Consider the following 27,461-nt stretch of genomic DNA (forward strand, 5'->3'; position numbering starts at 1 on the left):
AATTATAATTAATGAGTACTTGTCATAATTAAAAACAAAAATCTACAAGGTTACTTAGAGAAAGATTCCTCTTTTCTCCTCAAAACTTTTAAACATAAATATAAAAATACTTATGCATACATCTTATATAACAGCAATCAATTTTAGGAAGATGAATGCATTGAGGTGAATTTTATTGTATGTGAATTATATCTCAAGAAAAAATAAGAGTGCATTAAATAAAACCCAAGAAAATTGTACTTGAGAGAAAGGAGCTGATCTAAGCCATCAGCCCAGAGGACCCAGCTCTCAGCTCTGCAAAGTACCCCAAGAACTTCCCAGATCAACATTTACAAGCATTATCAGCCTGGATTCATGCTTAATCAGAGACTCAACTTTTTATGCCTAAAATAGTTTACTTTGATGAAAGTATGCTTATTTTTCCCAAAAAGAATATATATATGTCTGAATCACTTTGCTGTACACCTGAGACTAACACACTGCAAATCAACTATATTTCAACTTAAAAGAACAATAAAACTAAAAAGAAATTGCATGTCACCCTCTTAACACTTACTAACTGTATTTTGCTTACGCAATCTCTTTAATTACATTTCACCAAAGCAATCTTTTCCTTAGACACACACACACACACACACACACACACACACACACACACACACACACACACACACACACACACACACACACCCCCTGGGTGGGACTCCAGGGCCCAGCTCTTACCCCAGAGTTTCTGCACAGGCAGCAGGTTGGCAGCACTCACTGTGGGAGTCCTAGTGGCAGCCCAGGGCAGCTCCTGATGGGGCTGCAGGTGCCTTCATTATCAGAGACCTGCTACATTTTTACAATGTCCACTATTCAGAATTTGACCCCTTCTCCCCCGGGGAAGCTTCCCCACTCCCTAGAGCAATCTCCTGTGACCCCTGGGGACCTGTATATAGGTGTCCAGAGAAGATCATCTGCCTGAAGAGGTCATGGAGTTGATTCGGGAAGGCAGGAATTCCAGCCCAGCCCAGCCCAGCCTGCACTTCCAGCCATGAGAAAGCTCTGTGTACCCCGGGGAACAGGCAAAGATAAAGGTTAGGTGAACAGAGGTACCTTACTGTCAAGGTACTCATGTTGACCGCCAAAAAAAGTCCTCTGGCCACTCAGTAATGCAGCTCTAACTACTTTTGGCATTTCTCTGGTTAAGCAGCCCAAGCTGGTCACCAGAATCAGTCACTTTAGGTGAGACAGTTTGAAGAAACAGCAGAAACTGCAAAATATGGAGCCTTGCACACAGCAATTTCAGGTCCATACTCAAGGAAACGCCACGATGGATTCATACAGCATTTACTGTTATATGACATCTAGGGCTGAGAGTCTAACCAGTGACCACTGGCACCTCCAGGAAAGTCCCTTTGGGCCAAGCATAATCAGTACAGTGGGGCTCAAGATTCAGTGGACACATGTGCCAAACACCCCAAAGGGACAACGAAAGCCCCTCAAGTTCCAGTGGTGCCTGTCTTGGCTTTCTCATGAATCTTGGCAACAGCTTGTCTAAAATGGAAGCGAGGGGCAGCTCTGAGTCGGAGGCCTGAAAGAGACAAATCTCTTGGGGCCAGGCTAGTCAACAGAGCAACCTCTCCCCTAGGGTCCCACTCGGCAAGGGCCGCCGGAAACTCCAGCCTGCCAGCCAGCCTGTGCGCTAGGCTGGCGTGCCCCCTGCTGGCTGCCATGAAGAGAGAACATCCAGCGCTAGGAGGAGCGCTCACTAAAGCCTGGAGCTTAATGAAAGAGACCCAGTATCTAAAACGCTGCTGTTTGACTGCATCACATCCATCCTTATGTACGTATTATCTTTGTAAGAATATCTGGCATCTCCCCTGAATATACTCACCATTGTTTTTAGTAATATTGTTTGGGTTCTTTAGAAAATACAAAAAAACATGCAAGTAAAAGTCATATATAATTCCATCAGCAAAATATTAATTTTAACATCATTTAATAGGCACAATTTTCATCTAGTGGAGATCATGCTCCATCTACTGTCAGATGCATTTCCTGCCCCAGGCTCCACTGCCGAGTGACTTTGGCTGGTTGGCTGATGGGAGGCACTGGCAAAAGCTTAGAGAGTGGGAATTAGGGTTAAAGCAAGGCCTTAATCCCTCTCTGCTTCGGGGAGAAATCTTCCAGCAGTGGCTACATCTCCTCTGTGGTCCTAGCTTCTACCAAGTGCCTAGTTTCTGGGTTCTGGTAACACCACGTCCTCCAGCCCTGGAAGTGCAGTGGCCTGTGGCTGTCACTCATCTCTGAGTTGCTTTAACATAAGGATTGATTCTCTGCCCTTCCATCTCCTGTGAAGCATTTCCCATAATGAGTTCCCTTTGTTTGAAATGCCTAGAGTGGTTTACTTTTCTGACTAGGTCATGACTGACATATGTCACTCACGTCTATAGTTTTTGGTTAATTTATCCCTCAATATTATTCTATAAAGTTTTTCTGGTATCTTTCACTATTTACAAAACTTTCTTAATGGCTGCATAATATCTCATGACATCACACCTTAACTCATTTGTGTCATTCAAATTTCTAATGTTTGCTAGATTATAACATTGGTATGAACATCTTTGTACATAAATTTCTATTTACATTTATAAGTATTTGAGCAGACTAGACTCCTGGATGCGACTAAAAAGGATTGATTCATTTGAAGATTCTTGGTAAATATTGCCCCAAAATCCCCAGAAAGAAAGATTAGACCGGTTTTCAATCCTACCAGAGGTCTAAAGAGAGCTTGTCTCACCTTGCCCTCTGCAACACTGATTACCTTATTTGCTAATTTTATAAGCAAAAAAGAAAAAAGGCATCTGGTGGTTACTGTTTTATCTTAGATGTGTTTTGTTTTTGTTGTTAATGAGGTAGAACTTTTTTGTTTTAATTTATTTTATTTAATTTTGGCTGCATTGAGTCTTCGTTGCTGTGTGCAGGCTTTCCGTAGTTGCGGCGAGCGGGGGCTACGCTTCACTGTGGTGCGCGGGCCTCTCACTGCGGTGGCTTCTTTTGTTGTGGAGCACAGGCTCTAGGTGTGTGGGCTTCAGTAGTTGTGGCATGTGGGCTCAGTAGTTGTGGCTCACGGGCTCTAGAGCACAGGCTCAGCAGTTGTGGTGCACGGGCTTAGTTGCTCCGCGGCATGTGGGATCTGCCGGGACTAGGGCTCAAACCCATGTCCCCTGCACTGGCAGGCGGATTCTTAACCACTGCGCCACCAGGGAAGCCCCAGTGAGATAGAACTTTTTTGGGTGTTTATTAGCCATGTGCTTTTCCTCTTTGGTAAATTATCTATTTTACTATGTTACTGTATAGTCCTTACTGATTCTCTTATTGATTGGGGTATCAGGCAGAGTTCGTAGATATAAACAACAGAAGTTGGTTCTGGCTAAATTAGGCAGAAATGGGATTTATTTAAAGAGTATAACGCAGCTCCAAAACGGATGGGAAGACTGGAAAATTAGGTTTAGAAAATAGAACCAAGGGTACCTGACACACTGGAAATATGGCCAAGATCTAACCCTAAAATGGTCTGAATAAGATGCTATATTGTTTCTGTTACCCTGAATGTCATTCCTGGCCTCACTGCCACCCACCACTGAATTCTGGATGCCGCCAGCAGAAGAACATTGTGTCTATTTCTCCACCTCTGTGAATCTGGGCTGGCATTTTGACTTGCTTTGAGCAATGTAAGTGAGACAGACATTGTACAATGTCTGAGAAAGCCTTCCAGCTTCCACAAAAACACTCCTTCCTGGAATCCAGCCACCATGCTGTTAGGAAGCCCAAGATGGCCCAGGGAGAGTGAGAGGCCCAGGCATCTCCCAGACATTCCAGCCTCTGCCAAGTTTCCCCAGCTGAAGCCACATACAACAGCGATAAGCCATCCCCAGCAAGCTCTGCTCAATTTGCAGGACTGAGCAAATGAATGGTGGTGGTGGTTCTAAGCGACTACACTTTGGGGTGGTTTACTATGCAATAGATAGCTGGGACGCTGCCTTAAGGTTCAAGCCTTGGGCAGGGGCAGCCCATTGATCAAGCCTCAGTCCATGCCCTAGGAGCCAGGGAGTAGGAAGAATGGACATTTCAGCTGTGGTAGAAAGGGCAAGACATGCCTCACATCAAGTTCCCACAGTGAGGAATTCCCCAGATACATATAGGGGGTTCAGATGCTGGAGAAGGGGGAAAAAAAAAAAAAATCTGTTAAACTCAGTACCTGCCTTTTATCTGCCTCTGCATATTTGCCTTTTATATATTGATCTCCCTCTACAAACACTGATGATTGTGTCTCCTTCCCAAGAATCCTATTTCTTACTTCCACTTTATATCTCATCGTGTTTGGGGGGGGGTTCCTAAACAATGGATCATTTTAACAGAAACACCTTGAAGGTAACTGGATTTAGGAAGTGCCAAAGTTCCTGCCCCCAGGGTATCTAGTGACGCTCAGAAAAAGTACCCACGTGATATAGACCATTTCCTGGCATCTTCCACAACCCAGACTTGCTGTGTCCTGAAACTGTAAAGAAAACATTCTACCAGCCTTAAAAAAAAAAAAAACAAAGTCTTCAAATAAACTGGGAAGCCCTTCTGAACATTTTCTATAGACTCATCACTGATTTCTCCGGCCCAGACTCTGCCTTGTTCATCCCACCCTCCTCCTTGCTGCCAGCAATGACGGATCCTAAGTCTCCGCTGCCTAAATCCCCCACTGTCAGAATTAAGACCATAGTCCACTGCTATCGTGAACATGGCCCTTCAGTAAGTGGTTCCTGCCTTCCCTTCTCTCAGCTCCTCCCCAAAGCCACCATCACCTGTCACTCATACACAGCTCCTCAAGCTTATCCGTACCCACCAGGTCCTCACTAACCCTTGCCTTTGCACATTCTGTTCCTCCTCCATGGAACGCTTCTTTCCACTCTTCCTCCACCCAGCACTGCCTACCTGGCGGTCTTTTACTCTTCCTTCAAGATTCAGCAGCTAGAAGAACCACTTTAAAAAGTCACTAAAATATTAACAGTAAAAAAGAAAACAAAAAACAGAGGAATTAGAACAGTAGGCTTTAAAATTTATTTAAATCGAAAGAAGGAAGTACAAACAGACAAGGAGAGAACAAAAAACATACGTTCACACAAAAACTTGTACACCACTGTTCATAGCAGCATTACTCATAAAATGTGGCAACAACCCAAGTGTCTATCAACTGACGAATAAATTAAATGTGGCCTATTCATACAATAGTATTCAGCAATAAAAAAGAATGAAGAATCGATACACGCTCTAAGAATGAACAAGAACTGAAAACGTCATGCTAAATAAGACACAATGAGATCATATATTGTATGATTCCATTTATATGAAATTACAGAAGAGGCAAATCTATAGAGACAAGAAGTGAATTCATGGGACTTCCCTGGTGGTGCAGTGGTTAAGAACCCGCCTGCTAATGCAGGGGACGTGGGTTCGAGCCCTGGTCTGGGAAGATTCCACATGCCGCGGAGCAGCTAAGCCCGTGCGCCACAACTACTGAGCCTGCGCTCTAGAACCCATGAGCCACAACTACTGAGCCGGCGTGACACAACTACTGAAGCCCACGCACCTAGAGGCCGTGTTCTGCAACGGGAGAAGCCACCGCAATGAGAAGCCCACGCACCACAACGAAGGGTAGCCCCCGTTCGCCGCAACTAGAAAGCCCACATGCAGCAACGAAGACCCAAAAATTAATTAATTAATTATTTTGAAAAAAGAGGTGAATTCATGGTTGCCTGGGACTGGGGGGTGTGGGTGGGCAGCACTGAGGGGAAACAGGGAATTGTTGCTAATGGACAAGAGGTTTCTCTTTGGGTTGATGGAAATGTTCTAGAATTGTAGCGACAGCTACACAACTCTGTGAATATACTACAAACTGAACTGTACACTTTAAGTGGGTGAATTGTATGGTATGTGAATTATACCTCAATAGAGCTGAAAAAAAAATTTTAAAGATACAACTAAATGACCACCTACCCTACGAGGCTTTCCCTGACTTTCCCAAGCAGAACACACACATATACTCACACATCTCGATAATCCTATATGGCACTTCATAGGGGCATCTAAAATTATTTTAACAATGTTTTCTTTCAGCAAATTCCAGAACAAAAGTTGGAAAGCCATTTTAAGAAAAAAATTATCATGGAAAGTATCATTCAAAAGCAGAGAGCAGTGCACGCCATGTACCTATGACTCAGTTCATTGTTTCCCCATCCAACGCTCCCCCTAATTATTTTCAGCAAGCTATTTTGCATATCCCAATGCTCTTCATTGTGAGGCCCAAGGAATCTAGAAAATATAAGTCCACAGCAGTCTAATGAGAATAAAACATTCAAGTGCTTTATGTGCCAATAACTGCTGTAAGCACTGGGCATGAATTAATTCATTTGATCCTCAAAATTGCCCTAGAAGGTAACATTTTTATAGCCATTTTACACAGGGGAAATCATGGCTTATGAGTGAAATAACTTATCCAAAAGTTAGTAAGTGGAAGAATGGAATTCCAAACCAAGGTTACTATCTTAATCACACTTACCTCTCTCAGAAAAAATAGTATACCTCAACTAAAATAATCATTTAACTCAGAAGCTGAAGGAATGGTATTCTCTTTCCTGGAGTTAAGGCCACTTATAAGGTCAAAAAAGTCATCTGCTTGATGGGAATTCCCTGGTGGTCCAGTGGGTAGGACTCCACACTCCTAATACAGGAGGCCCGGGTTCAATCCCTGATCGGGGAACTAGATCCCACTTGCATGCCACAACCGAGAGTCAACATGCCGCCACTAAGACCCAGCACTACCCAGATAGATAGATAGATAGATAGATAGATATCTAGATAGATAGACAGATAGATAAAGAGATGTCAAAAAAAAAAAATGGGGGCAACTGAGTGGAGCCCCTGGGAAGCCCTCTATTTGACTCAATGCTCTGTGGGCTTTAAAAAAAATCTAGGGCCACAGGAGAACCCAGGCTTGCTCCAGGAAATCAAAGGAGGCTTTAAAAAGCCAGAACAAGGGCAACACCAGGGTTCCACTTGAATTCTAGAACCTTGTTCCCCAATCCTATAGTCACTATTGAGCACTTGAAATGTGCCTAGTCGAAAATGAGATGTACCGAAGTAAAATATACATGATATTTTGAAGACTTAGTAAAAAAAAAAAAACAATGTAAAATATCAACTATGTGTTAAAATAGTAATATTTTGGATTCGCTGGGTTAAATATTCTTTTAAAATTAATGTGTCCTGTTTTGGGGCTTTTTTTTTTTTAACCTTTTTAGCGTGGCTACTAGGACATTTAAAATAGCATATGTGGCTCACATTTCCACTGGGCAGTGCTGTTCTTGACCATAACTGTACTGCCCTGGGTGCCAGCTCCCTGCGAGCTCTCGCCTTGTGAATGCTTCCACAAGTTCACAAAGAAACAGGAGGCAGCACCACTGGCACAGGAACATGGGTCAAGTAGGGCTAAACTCAGATCAGAGCTCTAATCTGAACTGAACTCATCAGAGACTGGAGACTGGCCTAACACTCCACTAAGAACAGCTTCTGAAATAAAATGAGGATGCGTGCAACTCTCCTATTTGCAACTCAGGTTGGAATACCCTTGAATCTGGGAACTCCCTCCAATGTATTTCTGTCATCAGGGAGACATTTGGGGGTCTTATTGCCCATGGGCTGAAGCTGATAGAGATGCAGGCAGCCAGGGCTTCCGTTCCCAGAGAAGCTGCCTCCTCTCCCACCTTGCTGCTGAGCAGAGATGTTCTCAGTGACGGAGTTTCAACACTGAATCAGGCTGCATAATGCATTGTCCACAGAACACTGGGGTGGCCTTTGCAGGGAAGACCTTTCCCTTCCCCTCTGGATTCCACCTTACCAAACTGCCCTCATTAACCATCACATTTCCATCCCTCTCAAAGCATCGTGAAAGATGTTTATTTGCAGAGGTCAACTTGGGCACATTTGAATGAGAGGCTATATTGGAGTGTTTTGCTGTCCTGCAATACAAGCTGCTTACTAAAAAAGCAAGGGCACTGAACCTGTGTCAAAAACATCATCTGATTACTGGGTTAGTGGAGAGTGAAGGCTGATGCAATCCTAAATCTGGCTGCATCAGCTGCTAGGTGGGACAGGAAGTGAGCAAATTTCATGGCATCAATGGAGTCTTTGAAGGCTAGAGTCACATCATAGGGTATCTGTGGCCTGACTCTTCCATCCCAGTGGCCAGGACACAGAAAGTGCTCAGCACCTGTTAACCAAAGGGAAGGGAAGAGTAGCTCATAGAACACTCAGGTCTCCAGACCCTGGGGTCAGAAGATCCTGAGAAAGAGAAATGCAGCCCCTGACAGCTGGGAACTGGCCAGGCTCTACAGCCCAGGCTTGGTGTTGCTAAGAGCTGGCCTGGCACCCCACAGCAAGGCTGTTGTGTTCTCCCGTGCATCATAAACAATATCACAGAACACTATCAGACAAAGCCACTCTGTGACTGTGAGGTCAAACACAAGATTACTCCATAATCATTTCATGTCTCCATAAAAGAGACAACACACGAACGTCATCCAAACCACAAATAGGACCAGACATCCCCCTCCCCTGGCTATTTGAGTGACTGCTGCTTCTTTACCAATCCCAGCTTCAGCCTCACTCCGTTCTTCTTACCTTCGCAGTGAAAATTAAGATGCCCGATCACAGAATTCTCCTGCTTTTTTTTTTTTTGCGATACACGGGCCTCTCACTGCTGTGGCCCCTCCCGCTGCGGAGCACAGGCTCCGGACGCGCAGGCTCAGCGGCCGTGGCTCACGGGCCCACCCGCTCCGTGGCATGTGGGATCTTCCCGGACCGGGGCACGAACCCGTGTCCCCTGCATCAGCAGGCGGACTCTCAACCACTGAGCCACCAGGGAAGCCCTCTCCTGCTTCTTGATGACATCCAATCCAGTACAAAGCCCTCCCCCAAAGCCCCAGGCATAAGCCTAAATCCTCTAAGTCCTAACACCCTTGGGACAGACTCCCCATGCCATGTGACGTCCTTCACTCAATGGGTCAATAAAACCAATTTTGTTCAAGTACATGTTCTGAAGAGTCTTTGGCTACAGGGAACTAACAACCCTTAGCCATAAACATCCTTCCCAGGCTAGCAGTGCCTATGGTTGCCACTGTGCATATATCTTGGAAAGGGGAGAAAGGAAACAAGCATAGGAGGAGAGAAAATCAGTGGTGGCATTAAGGACCAGCTCCTACAAGGGCCTTCCCACAGCCAACCCTAGGTTGTACAATGTCCTGCTCCTTTCTCCCATTAAAAGAAAGCTCATTAGAGAACAGAAATTTATTAATATTATAGGATTAGCCATGAGTCTATACACATACAGACATACACAATAAACCATTCACTAACTTCAGCACTTTAACAAATTACAAATTACTTGTGATTCAAGTTACAGGTGATGGATACAGCAATTAAGAACACCAACCCTTCAGAGTCCTACAACCACCTGCAACTATGAGCCAGAAAAGTCTGGCCTGCTTTCCAGTGTATGACCTGAACAAGTTACTTAAACTGAGCCCGTTTCCCACTCCGCAAATGAAAAGAACAGACACCACCAAGTTGCTGTGAGACAACAGGCCAAAGGCCCAGGCCAGCACCTGCACACTGTTAACTGAGGACAGGTAGGGCTCTGTCACCAGTCACCTGATAACTTTTCCTACCTCATGGCCCCTCCTCCTTACTGTGCTGACAATTCCTCTGTCAATCTGTCTCGCCCAAAAGGCTGGAAGCATCTGGAGCACAGGAGGTGTCTCGTCTCTGTCCCCACCCTCCCCGCCCCCGGCCCCCAACTATTCCCCACTAAGAAGTGGCACGTGATGGGGACTTGTTGATTGAAAAACACTTGATGATTAAAGAGTATCAAAACTTGATGAGCTCTAGCTGAAACCAAAGTAGAATCGATCTGATTCAAATCCAAGTGATTATTTTTCCCCTTTGATGTCTCCCAGAAAGGTGGCAGCTTAACTTGGTTATAAGCCTTTCCCAAACACCGGACTTTGCAGCTTGCCCTGTGCCCCTCCGACTGATCACAAGCCTGCAAATTGTGTCCATCCAACAAGATCACATTTATTGAAGTGATTTTATTGAAGAAACTTTAATCAAAATTGACCTCTAGAACAAACTGCTGTATGCGTACCTGAAGCACAGCAGGTGTTTTTTTCTTTTTCAAGAGAAGAAAAACCTCACATTCACACTTCAGGGAACTGCAGTTGGGTCACAGGTGTGAAGGCGTATGAAACCCTCTGAGGATTTACACGTGCTGTGGAGCGTACAGGCGTTTTTCAGAAGCCCAGTTTAACTTTGTTTATCTTTATGCCTGAATTTAATCCAAGAGCTTTAAAGGATCATTCCAAAAATCAGTTCTATCAAGTTTTCTCAGCTAAGACCTAGTGCCCGTTTTGTGCAAAAATTACCTATCATCCAGACCAAAATAGTCTTGGAGAAAAATAAAGCACTCCTAACAATAGGTTTCCTAACAATGTGTGAGGCAACTATTTTTAAACAGCACCTTAAGAGCAAAGAAGAGAAGGAATTCAGCAAAGAAAGCCTCGTCAGCGCTCAGTCCTGATTGATTGACTTTTATTCTGCAACTTGATTAAGCAGGAATTCCAATGCCACTAAGTTTGGCAGCTATAATCCAAGCTTCAGAACAGAGGCCAAGGCGAGTGAAATGACTGTCTAAGGATCGTGCGAAGTCAGCACATGGCGGGGGGTGAATCAGGGCTCTCAGCACAAACACCTTTGCAACAGGATGGATTCCTGAGTCCCATCTAGAATCATCACTGAGCTGATCACAGCCTTTCCGTTCCCATCTGAGGCTTTCTGGACGGTTCACTGCTCGTCAGGCACACTGTGAGGATTACAGACTGGGAGAACACAGAGAAAAGTCAGGTTACCCATTTTACTGCTTGTCGGCTTCCATGATCGAAAAGTCTGACTGGTGTGAAACTTGGGGATAATTTGTGACTTTTGTTCAGCTGTGTTATCCTCTATTAATAAAGAAAACTAATGTCTTATTTGACAGAGGTCTCTGGAATAAAACTGACATCAAGCTCTCTCAGAAATAAAGGTAATATTTGTCTACTCTTTGGCTCAAGATTGCTTGAGTGAATTCTACCCCTTGTCAAAGATCCAATGTAACTGGGTGAGCAAAACTGATTCCTATTTTACTGCAAAACTGACAAAAATTCTATAGTAAAGACAAACAGTCAAAATGGCACCATACTGTTTTATTTCAACCTTCAAACAATATAAAGAGGTAACAACTTCTGATGCCAAACCATGCAAATAACAATAAAGGAACAAAAAAAATATTAACGACGAAAAGACAATCATTTAAAGGTGTTTCACAGCAGTGCTTTGGCAGTACTGGCAAATACTTCTAGCCAATGGCTTCCAACAAGAGGGGTCTGAATGAACCCCCTGTTCTCAGCAAAAGAGGCCCCATATTTTCCCCCGGTGGTCTACACACTCTGAGTCACACAGAACACACCCCTACGCTCACCGGACTTCTGTCACTCACATCTTACAACATGTAACCACACACTGTGCGTCTGTACACAACAAAAACTAAAAATAAAACAGTGTGGTAGAAAAGTAAACAAACTCCAGTGTTTCCAGTAAGGCATCAGGGAATCGCTGCTGGCTGGGCCCTTCATCTCACCAGTTTAAAGAAAAGCTTGATTTACATTTCTCAGCAAACCCAATATTCAGAGGCTTCACCATAACCAGCAGGCTCAAGTTAAAAGTTTAAAAGATAGTCCTCCTTCTTTTTGGTAAATGTTTCATATAAAACATGAAATCAAGTTCTACTTTATAAAAAAACAACTGAGTATTTTTAATAGTAAAAATATATATGTTTATATTTCTCTTTTTAAAAAGACATTTAATAACAATACTTCAGAACACCAGATTTAACCCTCAACCCCCCACCCTGCCAAGTGTCCACCTGGCACAGATACATTAAGGCAAAGGCTCCTGGAGAGGCATGTCCGCCTCGGCGGCGGGCTGGGGACACAAGGGGAACACACTCCACTCTTGCAGGGCCAGTTTAGAAAGGCTTCTCCCTCATGTTCACCGAGCCGTCCTGCATCCCAAAGTAGACTCTCTCCGCCATGTTGATGAACAGGCCCGTGTCCACCACGCCTGCAGGACGAAGGACGGGAGGGAGCATTAAGTTTCAGGTTCCCAAGGCAAGAAGAAAACCAGGATCACAGGGCAGGGTCCGTAGGAGCAACTACCATGAACAACACTGGACAAAGAAATGACAAGTCTAAAGCCCTCCCTCCCTCATGACAATGAAAAGAGATTCTGATCACTTTTATTTCTTCTTGCAATGCCTTCTCCCCTGCAATCTTGGCTTTCCCTCTATACTCAGATGTGGAAAGCTTTTCCTGGCCTTCGGGCCTTTGCTCACACTGTTGCCTTAGTCTGGACTGGTCATCTTTTCAGAGCCCCCCCAGGACTACTCGAAGTACCCCCACTTCCAGTTATCCTCAATCACGCTATCAGCCTTAGAACTTTCTCCCACAAAGGGCTGGAACATATGTGCAATGCATATACCACATCAAAATATATAAACTCTTCAAATCAATAAGACGACAGACAACCTAGTAGAAAAATAGGCAGAAGGCTTGAAGAGGGACTCCCCTGGTGGCGCGGTGGTTGAGAATCCTTCTGCCAATGCAGGGGACACGGGATCGAGCCCTGGTCCGGGAAGATCCCACATGCCGCGGAGCAAAACTAAGCCCGAGCACCTAAGAGCCCATGCTCTGCAACAAGAGAAGCCCACGCACAACAATGAAGAGTAGCCCCCGCTCGCCACAACTTAGAGAAAGCCCGTGTGCAGCAACGAAGACCCAAAAATAAATAGAAATTTTATTTATTTATTTATTAAAAAAAAAAAGACTTAGAGAGGTACTTCACAGAAAAGGTTATCCAAAGTGGCCAATAAACATAGAAAACGGTGCTCAAACTAGTCAAAAGAGAATGCAAATCAAAACAAGCCACCACAACACACTCACCAGAATGAGTATAATGAAATTTGACTAGAATGCAAAGACACTCCCACATGCTAACAGTAGGAGTAAATTGGCAAAACTACGTTGGAAAATGTTGGTACATCTTCTAAAGCTGAACATATTCATACCTGATGATCCAGCAATTCTACTCTTTGGTATATAAGGTATATACTAGGTATATATATATGGCCCTCAAAAGACATGTATGAGAACGTTCACAGCAGCACTTTTACTAATAGCTAAAAACTAGAAACACCCAAATGCCCATAAGAGTAGAATGGATATACAAACTTTTTTTCACACACATAAATATGATGGTATACTATTCAGCAGTGAGAATTAACTACAACTGTAAGCAACCTTCACTGAAAATATTTACGTATATACACATACTACAATGAGATAATACAGCAAATCGTCTACATGCGAACCTTCAAGTTGCGAACTTTCAAAGATGTGAACGTGCGTTCGCATGTCCAATCACATAAGTTAGTTCACATGTCTGGCATACATTGCTACGTCCGTGCATCCTCCACAAGTTGTTGTGCTTTTGTGTACTTTACTGTACAGTACTGCATAGAGTACAGTAGTATACTATCTTTGTTTCAAGCCCAGGATGTCTGGAGGCAAGCATAAAAGCAGCAGTGATGCAGCTGGTACTACTGTACTTTTCAAGGTACCGTACTGTAAGATGTTTTCTTGATTTTTTGTTTGCTTTTTATGTATTATTTGTGTGAAAAGTATTATAAACCTATTACAGTACAGTACTATATAGCCGATTGTGTTAGTTGGGTACCTAGGCTAACTTTGTTGGACTTATGAACAAATTGGACTTACAAATGCGCTCTTGGAACAGAACTCGTCCATATGCAGGGGACTTAACTATACTGTTCAACTATCGAAAAAAAAAAGTTTGGGAATTCCCTGAGATCCAATGGTTAGGACTCTGAGCTCTCACTGCTGAGGGCACAGGTTCGATCCCCGGTCAGGGAACTAAGATCCTGCATGCCACACAGCGCAACCAAAAATAAATAAATAACATTAAAATTTTTTAAAAAAGTTTGATGGACCCAGTGTGTAGGGCAAGCGGCACCTGCATACATTGTTAGCAGAAGGGTAAACTGGTGCCATCCATGGAGGGCAATTCTACACCAATAGCAAAATCAGATACACTTATTCTCTGATGTGGTAATTCCCTGCTAAAAAAAAAACAAGAACAAAAAAAACTGGAAACAAATATCTGCTAGTGAGGACCTGGTTAAATAAATTATGTGATAGCCACAAAATGGAATGTCATGCAATTATTTAAAAAAAAATGAGGATGCTCTTCTGTGAACCATTACATAATAATCTTCAAGATGGGAAAAAGTAGGAAGCAAACCACTTGTCTAGTGTGCTGTCACTTATGTAAAAGGAGACGGGGGCGGGGGCTGATTTGCGTTTATGAAAGATCAACTCAAGAAGGACACACAATTTTGGCAGCACTGGCTGCCTCGAGACAGGGGGAAGGGCAAAGGGATAGAAGATAGAGGCTTTTCACTGTTTACTTTTGTAATTTTGAACTAAGTATATTCAAAAGGATAAACAAAATTAAAATTTTCAAAGACAGCCCCCAATACATAAACAAATAAAATCATTTACCGGCAATAAGAAGCCATCAGGTATAGAAAGGAGCTGCTGAAACACAGAGGTCTCCAGCACCACATTGGGCCGCCACAACTGGGGCCTCCCAAAGACATGCCAAGTTGCCACTCAAGACCCATCCTTTTCAAAAATTTTGTAATACAAGGTGATAGCTTCCACCTGATCCAAGAGAAAGCCATACTGGCTCCAGAAAAGACTTCAAAGAAAGCGCAGAGATGCATGGCAGCCGTCTAAGGTCTGATCTTAGAGCAACCTCTCTTCAGATTACTGAGATGCTAGGAGCGACTGACCCATTCCTACCCCCACCCTCCCAATTAGTGGAAAGGACAGAGGTGGCTCAATGTGAACATGGGGGAAAGAACCTCTGCTCTGCGTGCAAACAATGGAACATCCAAGGGCGTGACCAGCCATGGACCAGTTTAACTGTCCTTTAAGTGTCCTCACATAAATGAACGTACATGGGACAAGGGCAGGGTGACAGGATAGACAGGGAAACTCGCGCTCTTTTCCTCCCTTGATCATGGTCCAGCAGCAAGTATCTTAAGAGACCAAAGAGGAAGAGAAAAGCGAATGAGAAAGAGAACAAACCTCACTGATGATCCTTGTGGCACTGCACTAAATAATTTAACATCTAGCTTCTCTTTTTTCGTTTACTTCACTTTAAGTTCCTAATGAAAGTCTGAACTTCTCTAGGATGTAGCGTCTACTTACTAAGGTGGAGAGCAAAGCGTGGGAGAAACCTGCTCACCAAGGAGATCTCAATGTCTCAATACACCAAGAAAGGTCACAGGTGCAACAGAGCTACCTAGTGGGCACTGCAAGAAATCCACCTACAGAGGAACAGCGCCAGCAATGGTGAGCGGTTTCCTGTGCGTCCCTGGGTTTGTCTGTATCATCATTCGGGGCTAATCCTCCCATGTTACTGACAGTGACCTCTATGGCTCCTCTCCCCACTGCCTTCTTGGCTCTTAAGTTCTTCCACTAAAAAGTTAACACTAAGTAAGGGAATAAGCATAATTCAGCCCATCTTCTTTACAGAGTAAATCTGGAAAAGGACTGTCAACAGAAGACTAAAATAGTAAAGTAAGGTTGGAGAATTAGCTCTTTATTACATGTCTATATATTTTTCATTTTATATATTTATACGTATTTCATTCCCAAATAGCATGGGTAAATCAGAATGTAATCTAGCAACTTAATTAACGATGAAGACAGTATACTTCCTTCCTAGGGATGTACTCATTCAACAAATATTCCCACGTGTGCTGAGCACCATTTTAACTCATCTACTCCTCCCAACAATCCTATGAGGCAGGGACTAACAGCAGCCTCTTTTACAGAGGAAGAAACTGAGGCGCAGAGATTTAACTGCCTGCACAAAGGTCATACTGATAGAGCAAGCCTGGGTTTGGATCCTTACCCAGGATGTCTGCTCCAGAATCCACCCCTAGCCACTACAATCTACTAAACTGACTTCATCTGCCCCGTTAGCTTGCTCTGGCCCAAGAATTTTTCATGTCATGCAATATTCCCAGTTGGAATCTTAGTCGCTCGATATCGTAAGACTGATATCTCTCACATCTGCCTCCTCTTTTTAATCCCCTAGTATGAGCCCTCAGTACCACCTCTGGCCTGGACTCATAACTCACCTCGACACTGCCCACCCAGCCTTCACCCAGGGCCCGGATCCCTGGCACAAGGTGGACTGGAGACACCCTACTGCTCCAGATGTCCATGTCACACAACCCCCTCCTGACCTGGCTCTTGATGAAGGAAGGACTTAAGAGTTCAGGGTCTAGAGGCAGACAACCGAGGCTCCCACCTTGGGGCTGCAGCCCTTGAGCAAACCATGTACCCTTCCTCAGTCCGTGTCTTCCTCTATAACTCTCTCATTAAACTGGGGGAGCAACCGAGACGTTTTTCAACACTCGGCACAGTGTGTGGACCTCTCTACACTAAGGCACAGGTCCAAAGTCACCTCTCCTCCATGAACCTCCCCACGCTTCCCAGAAGGAGCAGCTCTAGACTCTTGGTATTCCACATTCCATCTTATTTGGAGGCACAGCTTCTAGGCAGCCCCACACAGCTTTCCCCAGGTTCACATCAACTCTCCCTGAGGCAGAGCCCATGTTCTATTAACAGGAGAACTCCCTGTAACACGTGTCACAGCGCCCTGCCTGTGGCAGGAATCTAATGTGTGGGTGCCCTGAGTCATTCTCCCCCAGAGAACATGCCAAAATCAAAGAGGCTGCAGTCAAGCTCCTGAAAGGAAAGGTTCTTCACAGAGAGGGTGGGCTTATTTCAAGGCCGGCCCCATCTGACACCCCATCGGCTCCAGGCCTACCCCAACTGAATGGGTTGTGAAATGCCAAACAACGAAGCTGCTAGGTGAGCAATAGCTATTCTGGGAAGGAAAAGGCAGAGGCGTGAAGTGAGGAATTCCAAACACAGCATGAAGGAAATTCTTTCCAACCAAGTCTTGCGAAGCCCACATCCATCCATGGCCAGGGGCAGGGGACAGCTACGAAGGGCATGGGCATCTGTGCTCAGTGAACGCCACTCCCGTTACCTGGGATCATTTTGATAGTTGTATTCACTTCACTCCATTTGTGGACCCGGTCAAACTTCCAGTCCAGGATAAAATTCCCATTATCCGTCACCACAGGACCCTAGAAGATAATTCCCCACACTTACAGAGGCCATGTAGATACAGGCAGGCAGAGGGGAGCGGGAGAGTGGAGGTGATAACCAAAGACAAGTATCTTAATTAACCCACTCCAACCAGTACCCCTGCCTCGTGCTTTCTAGGAGGCAGGAACTTGGGAGTCAGGACTGGAGTCTTGAAGCCATCCAGGCATAGATCTCACAGGAGCCATTAACCTCTGTAAGCCTCAGATGCCTCAATGGCAAAAAAGGGATAATGAAACATACCTCATCAGGCAGCTTGTGGGTAAGCCACATGGGTAACGTTAGCCACAGCGAAGGCTCACTGATTCTTAGCTATTATTAGAGTGAAAAACTACAGCAACAGAACAGACTACCAACACGGCTAGACATTCCCACAGCTTCACGTTAAGAACCATCAGTAATGCAACATAAGACAATGCTCCCCCAGGTGGTGCAGACCCATCCAAAAGACAGGGAGCAGAGATGGGTTCTGGGGTCAAACAGGCTGGGGGTAGTTTTAGTTAAGGAATCCAGAATTCCGCAACAGCTTTGGGCACTAGAAAGCGTTTAGCAGCATAAACGTTGACAGAACACTACAGTCAAAGGCAAGGAAATGAGGACTCCTCTGCAAACTGGAGAAGGGGTGGGAGCCCAGTTCAGAACCCCACAAAGGCACGACGCTGGGCTCTAGTGTGGAGGAACCCCAGCCATGAGACAGCACCCCAACAATCTCCTCTTGGCTTTTCAGCTACACAGGGAGCCAGAGTCAGAGCTCTGTACGACCAGTATGATTAGGATTATGATTCTGTAAAAGTCACAAAAACACCAGGCAGAAAACACGTCACAATTAAAGTTTGTCAGGGTAGAGTTACAGATAATTTGCTTTCTCCTCTGTACGTTCCAAACTTTTTATATACAGTTCTGTCTGCAACTACAGTTATTTTTTGGAGTATTGCTGTTGCTTTTTTGTTTATTTAAGTGTAAGAAAAAAAAAGTTCTGTGCAACCCACTTTAGAAGCTGAAGAGAAACATTTGGACGAAGTTTCTGGAGTATATTCCTGGGGAGGAATTCACATCTCCCAAAAACTCTATTTCATTTAACCACAGAATGAGAAAAGAGGAGGAAAAATAAAATTACACCATGAAAGCTGAATAACGTTCTGCCCCAGGTGGGCCTCCCAAAACCCATTTTTAGCAGCTGTTAGTCAGAGATCCAGGCCTCAGCTACAAAGAGCAGATAATCTAAGGAGCATAGATCCCGAGCGACAGAAAATACGCCCATCTGTACAGAGAATATGCATTGCATTAAGTATAGTCTTATCTACATGAGTTTGAATGTGGAAACTGATAAAGCCAGCGCTCTAAAAGTAAACCAATAGGCTGATTAAAAATAAATAAACAGAAGCCACCTGCCCAGTCTAGGCACAGACCTAATGGAAGCAGGAAGGAGGACACAGCCCTGAGAGCCTGGAATGCCTTCCAGAAACCTCCCTGGCCACTTACTGCCTTGTTGACAGCCATTCGAAGTTCAATCACACCCCCAAACTTCTGGGTCACAGCTCGGCTCACTGGGACATAGGCCATTGGGATGACCTCGATGGGGATTCCCTTGTGCCACTGATCCCCGAGGTTCTTTGAATCTTTCCTGGAAAGAAAGAGTCAGAAAGTACAACAAGTGTAAATAAGCTCAGTGGTACAGACACAGCAAATTCAGGCATGGGGATAATAATGAGGTAAGAGGACAAGGGAAGCGAGAAGGGTCGAGTGCACGGGGCTTCAAATGCATTGGCTGTGTTTTACCGTTCAAGAAAAGCAGTAGCTTTTGTAAGTTAAATATGACAAAAATGTTAAAACCTGGATGTGACTGGCTTGTCATATACAGGTGTGAAGAACATTATCATTTACAGCTGTAATTTTTTTTTTTAATTAACATGCTCAGCAGAAGTGCCTTCTATCAGACTCCCTGAAGGAGAATCTGAGAGCCTGGTCAAGGACTGTCCACGACACAAGTCACGTGTGACCCCAGAGGCTGCAGGGGTGCTGGGTCAAAGGCCAGGGCCAGGGCTTGACCCGCTTCTTCTGAGGCTCCTTGCTAGGAACGCGCCCTGTTAACAAGGGTGACGATCTGTTTCCTCTTCCTTCCAGTGGACACGTGAAGCAGCAGTGCTGAGCTTCCACACGAAAGCACAGCTTAATCCTCCACGACACTGCCCTCCGTCATAGACTATTAGGAAAGCCCCTCCCTCCACCTGTTTCCTCCTCTGTAAAATGAAGCCTGGGGTCCGATCTACCTCCTCAGCACAGTTCAGAACACCGAACATCGTACCTGAAATCAGCAATCACGATGAAGCGACTGGCATTGCCAGCCACAATTTTCTCCTGGGTCAGGCAGCCTCTGGGGGATGGGGAAGAAGCAGCAAATGAACACAGGGGTAAGTAAGACAAAAACTGAATTTGGGAACTAAGGTCAGATACGGGAAACCAAAATCCACTCAATTCTGGCACTTCAAGAGAAATTTAATGTTCAGTTCTTAAAGGAACACCCCCCCTCCCCCGCTCAACTCCATCACACTGTGCAACGGACTGACTTGTGTCTCCCTGCCCCTCCCCCAAAATTCAACTGTTCAAGCCCTAACCCCCAACGTGACTATACTTGGAAGATGGGGTCTCCAAGGAAGTAATTACGGTTCAATGAGATGATTAAAGTGTGGCCCTGGTCTGATAGGATGGATATCCTTTTAAGAAGACACCAGAAAGCTCTCTTACTCTCTCTCCCTCCGCCACAGGAGGCTGCACTGAGAAGGCCGCCATCTGCAAGCCCAGGGCTTCCAGAACTGTGAGAAATAAATTTTTCCATTTAAGTCACTAAGTCTAAGATTTTTGTTATGGCAGCCCAAGCTAAGACATGCTGTTTCCAGTAAATGGACTATGGAAACACAGCCTGTGTCTGGGAGAAATGGTTCCCAGTCAGGCGGCAGGCATAATCCCATCTAAGATGCATCTGCCAGGAAGCATTGTGGCTGGGGAGAAGCCACCCGAGCATGGCATGAGGCGGAGGTTCTGCAACTTGAGAAGTAAGGACAAGCTCTGGACAACCTGCCCCACCTGCAATTTGACAGCCAGGTTGTAAAGTGGAGAGAGCACAGTGAGATTTTAAGCAAATTCTGTGTCACTCCATAGTCTGCTTGATTATACGAACGAGGAGACCAGGAATTCACCTCCTTCAACTCACCACTTCCTAACACCCCAAAATCAACACCTAAGAAACACCCAAAAAATGTTTTCCAAATGAATGAATACATACATCACTAACTGCTCAGAGCCCACAGACCCAGTAATCTAGTCCTGGTAATGTGTTTGCTTTAGCCTGTACAGTTTTTAAAGTTGGAATCAGTAGAAGGCAGCAAAGAGAACCCTTTAAGATGAATAATTTCATTGAAGAGGCCCAGGTTCCTGTCACCAGATTGCTACTAACAACCAGAAGTGCCAGGCTGGTTCTACAGCCTTATGCTATCCACATCCGAGTAGAAAGACAAACTCACGTACATCACAGCAGCAATGTGTTTATTCTGTATTCCACTTTGCTTTGCTAAGGATTAACTGGCAGATACTCTGCAAAAAAAATCCCCACAACACTCACCCACCACCCTTGATGAGATTGAGATCAGCATCTACTTCATCAGCGCCATCGATGGCAACGTCAATCTGTGTTGGGGGTAAGGAAAGATATAAAAGCCACTAAGCTTGAACATGCCATAGCTCATCAGGTCCCAGCAGCCCTATTAGCCAGGCACAGTTTTTCCTATTTGGCCAGTCAGGAAACTGAGGCTCTGAGAGGTTAAGCTATTCCACTAAGGTCACCAGGCAACAAACAGGGGAACCACACCTGGGTCCAACTCTTATCCACCACTTTACACTCCCTGTACTCATTGATGTGCTTCTCTGTGGATGAGCCGGAATTACTGAGAGCATGCAATCTCGACGTGAGTAACTTCACCTCCAAGTACAGAAGGAGGTACACAGTATACCTGTGAGATTAAAATTTCATTGGGGGTGGGCATTAATGGAAAAAAGGCTGAGAAACACTGATTCAGAAGTCTCCGTACTAATGTGGCAAAAATACTGGCATGCTGACACACATCTAATGCAATACAGAACTGGAAATTTTCTGAGGGACCCCCACTATGACCCACCAAAGCACCTGTCTGGGCTTGCCCACTCCCTTCACAGGAAGCTCCACTGCCAGGACCAAAAGCAGTCAAGGAAGGAATAGGTTCATTCATGTTTCAAAATTTGAAATCAAGAAAGAGATGTACTTCTTGTCACTCCTGGTACTCTGCAGAGACAATGTGGGAGCCTCAAGTACGGTTTTTAAAAGAGGAGTATAAAACCTCAGAGTGCAAATTCAGTTCAAGCTGCAGTTAGAAGCTGCTTGGCACAGGGCCTACAAAGCTTCAACGGGGCATCCTCGCTTCCACCCTTTCACAAGGATGGAGGTACAGCCTGCGATGTTCCTCCCCACTCTGCACCATGGCAGCTCTCTGGGGCCTGGAAGGCAGCAACCTTTTCTGCCTGGGTTTCACGCCCACCTTCAGCCCAAACCACTCTCCCCACAGCGCTGAACAGCTGAATCAGCCTGTGCCCTGGCTTTATCCACAGATATCTCTGAACTAGCCCTTCCCATGGCACTTACTAACCCATCTGAGGCCCACATGTCCCATGACACAGTGGATTAGCAGACCACCATCAAGTCTGTTTTCAAGCTGCCGTAATCCCACCTCACTCTCCAATGCAGCCTTGCCCTCTCCTCAGCCTCTCCCCCTCCCCCTGCTATGCACAAAGCCATTCCGCTCGCTCGGTCCTAGACACCCTAGCCAGTCTCTGCACTGCACACATGCCAGCCTGGAACTGCTCCCATGGTTCCCATCTACCCCTGTCTGGAATGCTCTCTCCTGCCCTTGCCACTTAGCCTTCACAGCTCTGCTCAAACTTTACCTCTTCCCACAACACTCTTCTAAGCAGCATCCTCTAGAGCTCTAAGCAGCATCCTCTAGAGCTCTGCCACTTACAAACAGCATGGCCTTAGGCAAATGCCTTGCCCTCTCTTTGCCTTTCTCATATCTGTAAAATGAGATAATAATGGTACCCACCCTCAAGACTACTGGAGCTTAAATACAGTTGACCCTTGAACAACATGGGTTGGAACTACACAGGTCCACTTATACAGATTTTTTCCCACTAAATACGTACTACAGTACGTGACCCACGGTTGGTTGAATCCACAGATGCTGAACCCATACTTACAGAGGGCTGACTTTGTAGTTACCTTTTCTGTGTAGTAAGAACACTGGGTCCTGGAGCCGTTCCCCCGCAGATACCCAGGGACGACTGTGGTTTAATACATGCCCGGCACTTAGCATAGTAACTGGCACACAGTCAGGGCTCAGTAAACGCCAGCTGTGAGCATGCTGCTCGCTCTTCAGTCTCCTCCAGATTGTCTGTGTTTAATCATCTTTACCATACAACTTCATTTTAATCTGTTTTCAAAGACCCATGGCTGCCTCAGAAGATGCTTCTTATCTCCACTTAGTTCTGAGGGCCTCCCTGCTGTATACGTCGTCGTATATACATCTGTGTGAGGGCTGCAGGAAGCCCTGGGTCCCTGAGCCCTCTCGGTTAAACCACAGGGAATGTCCTAGAAATTAATAAGCTCTTCTCTTCTGACCTCAGCTAGGATTAATATTCAAAGTCCTAGGAGAAAAGCTAGTATGACTAACTGACTTTTCTCCTAGACTCAACAAGATATCCAGAGCCCATGAACAAGTGACAGCTATTTAAAAAAAAAAAAGGAGACCAAAAAACCCAGCAGCCTCTCTCTACTTACCTCTGGGTGTCGGTCCAGGTCACTGAGAGTTAAGCCATACTGCAGGATGAGCTGACGGGCCTGTGGAGGACAGGAAAAAGCACCCTTAATCATTAACTCTTAGTGACGGCAAGAATCCTCAGAATCCTCTTGGATTTAAGTGTCAGACACTGAGTCCCACCAAGGCTTCCTCTCAAATCCAACCTGGTCTACCACGAGGTAGGAGATCTAGCCCCACGAACAGCAAAAGTTAATTCATTCCAGAAGCTGGAAGAAGGTAAACAGCACATAGTGAACACTGCTCCAGTGCTAGGCTAAGAGTTCCTCCTCAGTGACCTGTTACTTAAGATAATGTCAAGGGGGACTTCCCTGGTAGCGCAGTGGTTAAGAATCCACCTGCCAATGCAGGGGACAAGGGTTTGAGCCCTGGTCCGGGAAGATCCCACATGCCACGGAGTAACTAAGCCAGTGCGCTACAACTACTGAGCCTGCACTCTAGAGCCCACGAGCCACAACTACTGAGCCCGTGCACCACAACTACTGAAGCCCGTGTGCCTAGAGCCCGTGCTCCGCAACAAGAGAAGCCACCACAATGAGAAGCCTGCGCACTGCAACAAAGAGTAGCCCCGGCTTGCCGCGAGAGAAAGCCTGTGCACAGCAATGAAGACCCAATGCAGCCAAAAATAAATAAATAAATAAATAAATAAATAAATAAATAAATAAGGTAGCGTCATGGCCTCCCAAAGCCTCTGGTAATACAGTACCAGTGGTTCCCCCACCACCCCCCCCTCCACGGCCATTCAAGGTTTCACTTTCCACAGTTTCAGTTACCCAGGGGCAACCTTGATCCAAAAACATTAAATGGAACATTCCAGAAACAAACAATTCACAACTTTTAAACTGCACGCCATTTTGAGTAGCTCGATGAAATCCAGCCCTCATCCCTTTGCCCTGCGTACCCTGCCTATCTGTCATTTAAAAGCCCTCTCAGTTATCACATTGACCGTCACAATACCACAGTGCTTGTGTATCAAGTAACCCTTACTTTACCCAATACAGGCATACCTCGTTTTATTGTGCTTCACTTTACTGCACTTTGCAGGTACTGCATTTGTTACAAGCTGAAGGCTGTGGCAACCCTGACTCCAAGGAGTCTAGGGGTACAACTTCTCCAATAGCATTTGCTCACTTTGTGTCTCTGTGCCACATTTTGGTAATTCTCGCAATATTTCAAACTTTTTCATTATTGTTATTATATTTGTTACTGTGATCTGTGATCAATAATCTTCGATGTTACTACTGTAATTGTTTTTTGGCATTTTTAGCAATAAAGTCTATTTATTTATTTATTCGTTCATTTATTTATTTATTTATTTATAGCTGCATTGGGTCTTCACTGCTGTGCGCGGGCTTTCTCTAGTTGCAGAGAACGGGGGCTACTCTTCGTTGTGGTGCGTGGGCTTCGCATTGAGGTGGCTTCTCTTGTTGCGAAGCACAGGCTCTAGGCGCGCAGGCTTCAGTAGTTGTGGCACGCAGGCTCAGTAGCTGTGGCGCACGGGCCCAGCTGCTCCACGGCACGTGGGATCTTCCCGGACCAGGGCTCGCACTTTTGTCCCCTGCATTGGCAGGCGGATTCCTAACCACTGCGCCACCAGGCAAGTCCCTAGCAATAAAGTATTTTTTAATTAAGGTATATACGTTGCTTTTTTAGACATAATACTATTGTACATTTATAGACTACGATGCAGTATAAACATAACTTCTATATGCACTGGGAAACCAAAAAATTCATGTGACTCGCTTTATATCATACTCACTTTATTATGGTGGAATGGAACCAAACCTGCAATATCTCCAAGGTAATGGTCCCAAAGCACAATAGTGATGCTGGCAATTCAGATATGCCAAAGACAAGCCACAAAGTGCTTTAAGTAAAAAACTGAAAGTCCTCAATTTAGAAAGTTAAGAAAAAAAAGTTATATGCCGAGGCTGCTAAGATCTATGGTAAGAATGAATTTTCCATCCATGAAGTTAAAGAAGGAAAAAGAAAGCTGTGCTAATTTTGCTGTTGCATCTCAAACTGCAAAAGTTATAAGACTACAGTGCATAAGTGCCTAGTTAAGATGGAAAAGGCATTAAATTTGTACAGTAGGATATTTTGAGAGAAAAAACCATATTCACGTAACTTTTATTATGGTGTATTGTTATAATTGTCCTATGTTATTATTTGTTGTTGTTAATCTCTTACTGTGCCTAATTTATCAACTAAACTTTATCATAGGTATGGCTGTATAGGAAAAAACACAGTGTATACAGGGTTCAGTACTATCTGTGGTTTCAGGCATCCACTGGGGGTCTTGGAACATATTCCTCCTGAATAAGGGGGAACTAACATTTTTTAACATTTCCTAAACTAAGTGCCAAATCTACAAAATATTAGAAACGTCTCTAAAAAAATCTAACAGTATGAAAAAAGACTGTGGAAGATCACTACAAATTGATACATACTGATTTCCAGGCTACACTGTTGAATAAAAATAAGCAAAAGAATACATACACTCAGAAGAATATGTAAAGGCAGGACCTCCGGAATGGCTAGGTGAGAGCGCCTGAGAGCACCAGACTGGGAAAGATTTAGGATGTTTGTAGGAAAAGTCAGCACCATCGACTCTACGGACATGCCTTTCACACAGGCTAACTGAAGGGGAGGGTTACCACCACCACAGGGCCCAGAGCAGAATCTGTTGCTGGAATAAATGCACCGTGAACCTTTGAGTCTGACCACTCAAGTTCAAGTGATAAGGATCTGTGTTCATGCCACTGCTTACAATAGCAGAGGAACTAAAGGATGGAAAACTTCTTTTCAAAAGCCATGTCCTGAAAATATTTTCTGCTTAAGGTCAAAAGCACCTGAAATGTAGGATCCGAAGGTCTCAGTTCTAATCTTAAATGAACCAGCCACATGACCCCTGGCAAGTTTTCTCATCTATAAAAAGATGCAGGTGGGTAATGACCAATGTCAATCTTCAAATCCAAAATCTTAAGACTCTAACAATAAAGTACAAAGACCCTGGAATTTGCAATATATGGGACCTATTTGGATCCTGATTCAAACAAACTGTAAAAAAGGATAAGACAATAGGGGAAATTTGAATCCTGGATTTTTATTTGATCTTATTAAAGGTTATCGTTTGATTTTTTTAGTATTGTTGAGATGTTTAAAAGTCTCCCTACTTTTCAGAGAGACATAATAAAATACATACAATGAAATCATACTATGCCTGGGATTTGTTTCAAAATAACAAAGGTGAAGGGGAATGAGATACAGATGAAACAAAATTGGCCATGAACTGATAATTGTGGAAACTGGGTGATGGGTCCGTGGAAGTTCATTACATTATTCTTTATCCTTTTTGAAGATTGAAATTTTCCATAATAAAAAGCTAAAATAAAATGCTGACTGAAAAAAGTTCAAAGGAAAAAAAAACATGATCTTGCTCCTATTAAAGAGAAATATATAATGAAGGGAGAAAACAACGATAAAAATGGTATTTCTGGATTATTTCTCAGTTCCTAGGTTTCTCCAAATGTAACACTGAAGAAACCATACTAATTCCAGACCCTAAGGCTATAAAAACATTTGGAACGTCTGGAAGATGAACCCCCAAAGTCCCCCACACCTCTTGGTATTCATGCCTTTGGGGAATCCCTGCCCACAACGTCCCAAGGCTGTTCTGTGTTACCAGTGGCACACAGCAGAGGAGACAGCAAGACACTTCTGCGATTAGTTTATAAAGAAGGGGGGTGGGGCGTGCTCCCACAAGATCCTCCCCTCCCTCCCTCCTTCCCCCTCACCCTCACTCTCTTATCACACACACTGGGGGAAACCAGCTGCCAAGTCCTGAAGACATGGAGACAGCCCTGGGGACAGGCCCCTACCCCACAGGCTGTTAAGAATTAAGGCCCACGGGCTTCCCTGGTGGCGCAGTGGTTGAGAGTCCGCCTGCCGATGCAGGGGACACGGGTTCGTGCCCCGGTCTGGGAGGAGCCCGCATGCTGAGGAGCGGCTGGGCCCGTGAGCCATGGCCGCTGGGCCTGCGCGTCCGGGGCCTGTGCTCCGCAGCGGGAGAGGCCACAACAGTGAGAGGCCCGCATACCGCCAAAAA

General features: G+C 44.8%; 1 protein-coding gene across 1 annotated transcript in view; it reads right to left on the reverse strand.

Annotated features, from left to right (window-relative positions):
• Window positions 1-11,870: 11,870 nt before the first annotated feature.
• Window positions 11,871-27,461, reverse strand: part of RPIA (ribose 5-phosphate isomerase A) — a 33,071-nt gene continuing 17,480 nt past the window's right edge. Inside the window, exons 4-9 of the mRNA XM_007446022.1 lie at window positions 23,317-23,376; window positions 21,073-21,137; window positions 19,759-19,827; window positions 18,936-19,077; window positions 17,335-17,434; window positions 11,871-12,246 (exon numbers count right to left, since the gene is read on the reverse strand). Of these exons, the coding sequence (XP_007446084.1) occupies window positions 12,152-12,246; window positions 17,335-17,434; window positions 18,936-19,077; window positions 19,759-19,827; window positions 21,073-21,137; window positions 23,317-23,376 (531 nt within the window). The 3' untranslated portion in view covers window positions 11,871-12,151. The remainder of the gene's footprint in view (window positions 12,247-17,334; window positions 17,435-18,935; window positions 19,078-19,758; window positions 19,828-21,072; window positions 21,138-23,316; window positions 23,377-27,461) is intronic.

This window comes from Lipotes vexillifer, unplaced genomic scaffold, assembly GCF_000442215.2.
Source record: "Lipotes vexillifer unplaced genomic scaffold, Lipotes_vexillifer_v1.1 scaffold1275, whole genome shotgun sequence".
Lineage (NCBI taxonomy): Eukaryota > Metazoa > Chordata > Mammalia > Artiodactyla > Lipotidae > Lipotes > Lipotes vexillifer.